This window comes from Hylobates moloch, unplaced genomic scaffold (assembly GCF_009828535.3).
Source record: "Hylobates moloch isolate HMO894 unplaced genomic scaffold, HMol_V3 SCAFFOLD_8, whole genome shotgun sequence".
Classification (NCBI taxonomy): Eukaryota; Metazoa; Chordata; class Mammalia; order Primates; family Hylobatidae; genus Hylobates; species Hylobates moloch.
The window spans coordinates 72582872-72591403 of NW_026652283.1; the positions used below are offsets into that span (position 1 = coordinate 72582872).

General features: G+C 50.6%; 1 protein-coding gene and 1 long non-coding RNA gene across 3 annotated transcripts in view; both read right to left on the reverse strand.

The window, feature by feature from the left end:
• Positions 1-19: 19 nt before the first annotated feature.
• KLHDC9 (kelch domain containing 9) lies at positions 20-2004 on the reverse strand. 2 transcript variants are annotated; one of them, XM_032161212.2, is made up of 4 exons: positions 1303-2004; positions 860-1019; positions 569-767; positions 20-305 (listed from the first exon to the last, which is right to left on the reverse strand). In XM_032161212.2, the coding sequence occupies exons 1-4, from the start codon at positions 1827-1829 to the stop codon at positions 142-144; spliced, it is 1050 nt and encodes a 349-aa protein (XP_032017103.1). In that variant the 5' UTR covers positions 1830-2004; the 3' UTR covers positions 20-141. The 2 variants fall into 2 exon arrangements, with proteins under 2 accessions (XP_032017103.1, XP_058299534.1); XM_058443551.1 differs by lacking the exon at positions 20-305 and having other exon boundaries at positions 607-786; positions 1303-1871.
• A 995-nt stretch (positions 2005-2999) lies between these two features.
• LOC131384146 (uncharacterized) overlaps positions 3000-8532 on the reverse strand; it is a 48893-nt gene continuing 43360 nt past the window's right edge. The window contains exon 3 of the long non-coding RNA XR_009214713.1: positions 3000-3080. This is a non-coding gene — a long non-coding RNA (uncharacterized LOC131384146). The remainder of the gene's footprint in view (positions 3081-8532) is intronic.

The window sequence follows — 8532 nt, forward strand, 5'->3', positions numbered from 1 at the left end:
AAAATTTCAGAAACAAATCTTAAGTCTCACATTGGAATTTAATAAGCATTTGAAGTGAAGCAGATAGCTCTGGTGATAACGCTTTATAGGTTTGCAACAAAGCAAAACAAAACGAGGCTTAATGATGTGTCTTGGCACTATTTAGATAAAGTCCAGGATGCAAACCTGTGGACTGGCTGTCCTGCCATCCTCACCAAAACCCCCAACCAGGTAAAGCTGATCATTCCAAAGGCAGGTGCGATGGCCCACGCGTTTCATCCCGCGATCTGCACAGGGGAAGTGGAACCACAGAGGAGGAGATGTGCCTGTTGGATAGGGGCAGAGGGTGGTTATTGAGGCAGTAGCACTTGGCATTCACAGAACTCAACACGACCAAGGGCTTGCCCATTGTTTTTCTGCTCACTTGATTTCTAGGCCTCTTCAAATGCTTAATATTCTGTGTACTCCTTTAACTCCTGTCAACTAATTTTTCCTCCTCCCTACCCCATCACTCCATCCTCTTTCTGTAGTCTTCAGGTTCCCCCATCTTCCCACCTTCCCCCCCTTCAGCCATTAGTCTGGCTCTCACGGGTATCATAGATGTAGAGATCATTGCAGATGGTGTCCCTAGCTCTGGTCAGAGTTTCTCCACCAAACAGCACAGCAAAGGGCCCAACCACAGAACATGAATGATGCCGTAGTCCATGGGGCCCCTTCTGGGACCCCTGCCCACTGCTCACAAGCCTTGCAAGCTGTTCCATCAAATGAGGAGCAACAGGTGGTTCCTCCTTGGGGAGAAAGAAAGGACTGTCTGAAGAGACCTGGGCATCACAATTTTAGCCTCTTCCCATCCTAAACAAGATGTGTGAGGAGCTAATACCTTAATTTTCCCATGACTCCAATGCCCAGCTACTTCTGGTTCAGCTAAGTTGCAACCTCCAAAGAGCAATAGCTGATGACCTGGATGGGGTCCAGGAGTTTGGAGCAGGGCCGCACAGTGACCTGAGCGTGAGGCTATGTGGCAGCCTTCTTGCTTGTAGCTGTGGATATGTAGAAATTCAGGGCTGAGTGGGTTTTCTGGAAAATATAAGTGCCACCGCCCTTGCCAAGGATGGATGGAGAAGAGGCACAGGGCAGTGCAGTAGGTGGGATGAGAGGGAGGGTAATACTGTAGAGAGCTCAGCTAGCTTAAACATGGTAGGTTCCCCTGGAAGGAGGGTGCTAGAGTGAGGACGTGGATAAATTGCCTGAGAAATCTGTTTAGGCTTTTGTTTTTCCAGAGTGTAGATGAGAGTGAAAGGTTTTGGGCAGGGGGTGCCATACCAATAGGTGCGGGCGCTGGGGTCCAGCCTTAATGTGTAGATGCTTCCATAGCGTCGCTGAGTGTGGATACCGCCCTCCCGGCCAGCCACCTGCAGCTCTCGGTCAGAGATGCCGGTGCAGGTGTGACTACTGAGGCCAGCGGGGGGGCAGTCACCAGGGGTCGCTGTCCACGCCTCCCACACACCGCACTCTGTGTCCAGTGCGGTCACTGTGGCCAAGCGGCGAGACCCGTCCCAGCCGCCCACCACGCAGAGCCAACGCCCGCCCACGGGTACTGCGTCATGGTGACTGCGCGGGGGGCTGCCCCGGGCTCCCAATCGTACGGCCTGGCCGCTAGCCGGGTCGAAGACCACCGTATCGCTGCTGGGCTCTCTCGCTCCTCCTGCTAGGAGACCACCTACGAGATAGAACCGTCCCCGCAGTTCGGTGCATGAATGGAAGGCCCTAGCTAAAAGCGCGTCCCGCGCCACTGGCCTCCAGGCCCAGCCTGAGCCTGCGGCCCGACCCGGGGGCACGGCCACCGCCATGGGCCCCGGGGAGAGGGAGGGCGGTGGGGTCTGAGGCTTGGAACGAGCCCCTACATGGCGGGCCAGGCACCTCGCCTTCCGCGGGCTTCCCCGGGAACCTCCCCCTACCGGACGCCAGCCGGGGTTCCCACCTCAAGTCCCGGCTTTCTCTCCGTGGTCGCCCAGCAACCACTGCAGCGCCTGCAGCGCGACCGCTGCAAACCGAAGGTCGCAAAGCAGCAGTTACCGTGGAGACAGGACACCTGGGTGGCTATCGGGAACCGTATGGTGGTGCCACCAAGGCTACGGGAGCTGTATCAGGTCAATAAAAATCCTGCAAGATTGTTAACCTCAGAAAGTCAGAGGACAGTCGGGTCCTCAGAATAAACCCCTGTGATCTCAGCTGTGAACTGATTTGCGATTTTGACATTTGAGGTGCAGATGCTGCTCCACTAGGGCCGGGAGGGATCATTTGGCTTCAGGGTTTCTTACTTGGGCTAACCACCCCAGGGATGAGCAAGGAAGGAGAAGCAAAAGTCAGAGGGTGGGGAAGTGAAAGTGGACTGAGCACTGGCCCGAGAGACAGGAGACCTGGGTTCTAGTCCCAACTATGCCCGTGACCCTCAAAGGCATTGTTTCTCTCTAGGCCTTCTCAGCTTTGTCATTCATCAAATAGGCTGTTGGTTTATTCCCAAAGGCTTGAAGGTCCCAATTGATTGGGTGGGAGAGTCCTTTCAGCTCTGGCCACTAGAGGGTAGCAGAACCCAGTCTCTCAGGGGACACACACACACACACACACACACACACACAGAGAGAGAGAGAGAGAGAGAGAGAGAGAGAGAAAGAGAGAGAACCCACGCAGCCTTAGAAGGGTGAAGTGGGGGAAGAGTGAGAAAATGAGAAAAACAGACTCCTACCCTTCCCTGATATCTTTTATTTAAGCCAGGTTCCAGATATTAACTCTGTCCCCCAGGACCAAGTGATAACTGAAGAGGCCCAGATGCAAGCTTTCTGGTTTCAGCTGAGGGAGGAAATACAGACAGAATTCTCCTCCCAACACAGCTGGGGTGGGGCAAAAACAGGATCTGTGTCCTCTGGGGCTGGGCTGTAAGTGGGAATGATGACTGCTACTTGTGGCCTTTGGTTTCTACACATCACCTTGCTCCCCATCGTACCTGACATACTGAGACCATAGAAAGTGGCCAGGCAGGAGAATCACTTGAGGCCGGGAGTTCAGGAGTTCAAGACCAGCCTGGGTAACATAGTGAGACCCTGTTGAAAGAAAGAAAGAAAAAAAGAAAAGAAATAAAGAAAGGAGACAGTGGCCAGAGCTGCAGTGAGGATGGGCATGTAATGCAGGGTCTCATAGCACGGCAGGGCTTTCTCCTCCTCTTCCCAACTCTTGGTACTCAGCATGGGGATGGCATGGGCAGGAAAGGCACAGTTATAGAGATTGGAAGATTACCAGGACCTGTTCCCCACCTGTACCTTAAAGCCAAGATTCAACAATAGCTTTAAAAGTCTCTGCCCTCCCAACTATAGCTTTCCCTGAGTATGACAGGCAGTATTCTCAGTTTTCCAAAATCATGGTAAGAATCTCTTAAAAATCACTAACCTTTACTGTCCTTGGCTGAAATTTAAAAGTCAGTCTTTTCCCTCAGGCTTCTCACTGGCTCACCTCCCAACAGCTGGATTCAGATCTGTCATACTCCTAGGATTAGGCAAGGGCTTGCCTTGGGGGTGGGGCAATTTTGCCTAAACCTTATTGGCCTATATATCCATTTTAGGCTCTTGCTTTTGCCTAAGTCTTGGCTGTTCTGTTAGACTTACTTTCTGCCTCTCCTGGATAGAAATGGGAACTCCCCACCCCACGGGCCTTTCCAGCTCCTCTCTCCCAGCTTCCTCTCTGACTCTGGGTCCTTAGCAGTAGGCACCTTAGTTAGACATAGAGCTTGAACCTCACATACTCCTTGGCTGTACCCTCTCCAGTTCTGTACCTAGATGCTTCCAGTTCCTCCTAATAGCTGGAAGCATCTGTCCATTGCTTTGCCATCCCAAGACCCTGGGAGAGGAACTGCCTAGGACTCCTACCTTCTTAGGTTAGTTTGAACCAAATCTATATTTTGGAGCAGGGAGAAAAGAAGCCAGAAAGAGAGAAACAGAGAGAGGAAGAAAGCAAACCAGCCAACCTGGACTTGTATGACACATGCTTCACACCGCAGGACAGCATCTGCAGTGGTCTATAACGACCTTGTCAATGATACACAAACTGAAAGGGCAGTAAGATAAGTGAAAGGGGGAACTGAGAGAAAATTGTGAGAGACAGGGAAAAGGGTAGACAGGGCTGTGAACCTGCTTTCACCTGCTAATAATATCCAGGGACAACCTCTGTCCAGAAATGAGAGCAGGGACTGGATATCCTGAAAGTCTTGTAATCTTGATGTGATCCTCTGACGTTGGCTTTGTCTCAGTTGGCCAAGAGTCTATGTGATCTCTAGCAAGCAAGCACCCAGCTTCCTACCTAGCCTTAGACGTCTGTCCTAGCCCCAAATCTATGCCCCCCTGCCTCAAACCTTCACAAAGCTCTTACTCTATCTTCTCCCTTCCTTAACCCCATTTTCTGACCCTGGAACCATCTCTGGTTCTTAGCATTATTCAGTACATACAGAAAACCAACAATTGGGCTGGATGTGGTGGCTCATGCCTGTAATCCAGGTGGGCGGATCACTTGAGGCCAGGAGTTCGAGACCAGCCTGGCCAACATGGTGAAACCCCATCTCTACCAAAATAAAAATAAAAAATTCACCAGCTGTGGTGGTGCATGCCTGTAGTCCCAGCTACTCTGGAGGCTGAGGCAAGAGAATCGCTTGAACCTGGGAGGCTGAGGTTGCAGTGAGCCGCGATTGTGCCATTGCACTCCAGCCTGGGTGGCTGACAGAAAGAGAGAGAGAGAAAGAAAGAAGAGAGAGAGAGAGAGAGAGAGAGAAAAGGGAGAGCGAGAAAGAAAAGAGAGAGAAAGAAAAAGAAAGACAGAAGGAAGGAAGGAAGGAAAAGAAGGAAGGAAGGAAGGAAGGAAGGAAGGAAGGAAGGAAGGAAGGAAGGAAGGAAAGAAAGAAAGAAAGAAAGACCAACAATTGCACCAAAGGGTCCTAGTCGCACTCAAGACTCCCATAGTTCCCTCTGCCCATGTCTCCCAGGCTGTCCCCATCCTTCAGGCCCTTTCTTTGACTCTTCTTCTGCTGTACCCTGACCCTTCTCTATTTCTCACACAGCTCATTCTGGCTGCTTGACTTCCTGGCCCTATGCCATCCTGGCCCCAATTCTGACTCTTTGCTCTCAGCTCAGCCAGAATAAAGACAGGGACAAAAGGACAGAGAAATGACCAGGCAAAGAGACTGCACGAGGTCAGATCTTGAGAGCTCCCTTGACTGGATATGAGCTAGAAGGAGATTGAGAGAAAGGTGAAATTGTAAGCAGGCTTTAGGGTGGAGGGGAGTGGTAATCGGCCAAGTTAGAGAATGATGGAGAGGTGGGATAAGGATGGGGAGGAGCTTATGTTGTTGAGGGAGTAGGCAATGTTGAGTAGGAAAGTATCATTGGGTCATTGCTGAGTGGTGGGAATTGAGGGCAGAAGAGGAAAGGACTTGAGTAATCATGGCATCCAGAAATTTCTCTTCGGGTCCTTCTGTCTCTGTTTCAGATTTTGTCTTGGCCACTTCAGCCACTTTGTCTCTTTGAATTCTTCCCCTTCAATAACTCGTGTGTGTGTGTGTGTGTGTGTGTCTCCAGTACAATCCCTGACTCACGATGGTTCTACCTACAATTTTTCTTTTTCTTTTTTTTTTTTTTTTTTTTTTTTTGAGACGGAGTCCTGCTCTGTCACCAGGCTGGAGTGCAGTGGCACAATCTTGGCTCACCGTAACCTCCGCCTCCTGGGTTCAAGCGATTCTCCTGCCTCAGCCTCCTGAGTAGCTGGGACTATAGGCACGCACCACCAAGCCCAGCTAATTTTTTGTGTTTTTAGTAGAGATGAGGTTTCACCATGTTGGCCAGGATGGTCTCGATCTCTTGACCTCATGATCCGCCCGCCTCAGCCTCCCAAAGTGCTGGGATTACAGGTGTGAGCCACCATGCCCGACCCAACTTATAATTTTTTAACTACCGTGATGCAAAAATGATAGCGTGTTCGGTAGGACCCATACTTGAATTTTGATAGTTTCTAGGGCTAGCGACTGGTATATTAAATGCATTTTCAACTTATATGTTCAGTTTGCAATGGGCTTATCAGGACATAACCCTGCCATAAAAGTCAAGGAGCATTTGTATATTTTTCTGTCTCTAAGTTTCCATTTTTCTCACTGTGCCTTGAGATCTGTCTCTCACTGTTTCGACTTTTGTGTTTTTCTCTCTGGGTTACTGCCCCCTTTTTCCTGCTGACCAGAGCCAGCCATCTGACTTTCCTGCAAGGAGCTTTAGAACTTTCCAGAAATGGCCAGACTTCTTCCCTTTGGCTGCTTTCTAGAACTACAGCACCAGTTTGGGGTCCCCGGGCATAGTCATAAGGTCTCAATTTTTGATGAGGACCTGAGTGAGCTTCAATACATAGGGCCTTTTCAGGGAGTAGAATTTCCCCACAGTGGGGTCTTAGTGTCAAAATAAAGACATTTGTCCCTTAACCCAAACTCTGGTCCTGGATTTCGTGGTAGAGTGTTCATGGAAACTTGGGAAGTTCATGGGGTGAGAGCAAGGAGGATGGGACTCTGTACACAACTGGATCTACTGAGAAACAGGACCTGAACATGCCTTGCATTTAGCTGCCTCCTCCCCTGGATGGCACACTCCAGCTTTAGGGCCCTCGAGGAACAAGCAAATTCAGCCCCCTGAGCTCCAAGGGTTGTTAGGCAAACAAAAAATGTGATTATCATTAAAGGATGGGGCTGGGGGCTGGGTATTGGGGAATCGGTGGGCCTGCAGGATAGGTAAAGAACAACATAGCACATGGCAATGTTTCGATGTAATTTCCTAGAAAACAACAGGCCACCATCCTAATATTGAGCATAGTGAAGTTCCATCTGGAGGAGAGTAAAGGTGTTTTCTAGGGGAAGAAAAGCTGCTGGAGCTCCTGTGTTCTGTATGGGGGTATGCCCATACCTCCATGGATGGAGCGGGGGTGATCCTAGGGAGGAGCAGGAGGAGTGACTTTGAAGCCTTGGTCCTGGGGGGTGAGATCAAGGCCCATATTGGTAATCTTTCACCACGTCATCAGCTCCCCAACACCTTTCTGTACAAACTGCAGAAAGTTTGCAATGAGCAGATCAGGAATAGCTTATCACAGAGACAAAGCTGTACAGAAATGGATCACAAATATTTTATCCACACTCATGCTTCCAACTAGTTCCGCTCTGATTTATTTTTCACCCTCCTCTCTCCCTAAGCACAAGGGACTCTCCCCCAGCCTCTGACTCTTCTCTGACCTGGGACCTCACTGCAGACAGACAGGATATTACTCACCAAGGAGCTCTCTCATCTACTCCTACCCCCAACTCATCCTCCTGCACCCCACTCTCACTCCCACCCCTTCCCACCTGGGCCCACTCCTTCCCTCCCCCACTCAATCTGACCCTCACTCTCACTCTTCTTCTCCCCCACACCACCCCACCCATCCTTGTCCCTCTCTGACTCACCTCAAGTCCCATTGACACAAACAAAAATTTCAGCACAACCCACTCCAACCGGTTTGGCTGAGGCGTGCAGCCTGTCATGGGGACAGAGACAGGTATAAGCGGATGCTTGGATGCATGCAGATCATGAAGAACATCCGCTGCTGTGCACACAGAGACAGTCCCACATATGTGCATAGCATGTATGTGTACAGAGATGCGTAGGGAACACCTGATGGTGGGATATAGCATGTTACAGTTGTTTCTGTGTCTGCCTCTCCTGATTGAGGGCTCCTTGAGGGCAGGGACTATGTGTTACGTCTCTGTCTCCTCCCTTGAGCCTGACACATAGTGGCACTCACTTAATGTCTGTTGAAGGAATGCATGGGTGCAGGCGCACACGCAGCAACGTCACTCAGACAAACACACATGATAAAGACACTATCATGGCTTGAATTGTTCTCATTCTTAGGGCCCACAATGTGGGTAGGAGGAGGGTAGGAGTGAGGCATGTGGGGAATGGGAATGCAATATGGAAGGGAGAACCGAACCAGAATACCAGGCATTGGTCTTGAAAATCTTCCTCCGGCCAGGCGCGGTGGCTCACGCCTGTAATCCCAGCACTTTGGGAGGCCGAGGTGGGCGGATCACGAGGTCAGGAGATCGAGACCATCCTGGCTAACACGGTGAAACCCTGTCTCTACTAAAAATACAAAAAATTAGCCAGGCGCGGTGGCGGGCGCCTGTAGTCCCAGCTACTCGGAGAGGCTGAGGCAGGAGAAGGGCGTGAACCCAGGAGGCGGAGCTTGCAGTGAGCCGAGATCGCGCCACTGCACTCTGGCCTGGGCGAAAGAGCAAGACTCCGTCTCAAAAAAAAAAAAAAAAGAAAGAAAATCTTCCTCATCCAATATTTCCTTCCAGCCTCAATCCTAGAATATGCCTTCCCCAGCCTTCATCCTAGGAGAGGGTAGGAAAGGCCTAAGTTTGAGGGCATATTCTCCAAGAGCATGGCCCTTGTGAGACATACAGGGCTGAGGAGAAGGAGGGGACAGAGGGACTTGAGA

Excerpts from the sequence above, each read along its gene's own strand:
- KLHDC9 (XM_032161212.2), bottom strand. The coding sequence starts at position 1,829 with ATGGCGGTGGCCGTGCCCCCGGGTCGGGCCGCAGGCTCAGGCTGGGCC. Across the intron at positions 1,020-1,302 it reads CCCAGCGCCCGCACCTATTG|CTACAAGCAAGAAGGCTGCC; the intron begins GTATGGCACCCC and ends ACATATCCACAG. Across the intron at positions 768-859 it reads GGAGTCATGGGAAAATTAAG|GAGGAACCACCTGTTGCTCC; the intron begins GTATTAGCTCCT and ends TTTCTCCCCAAG.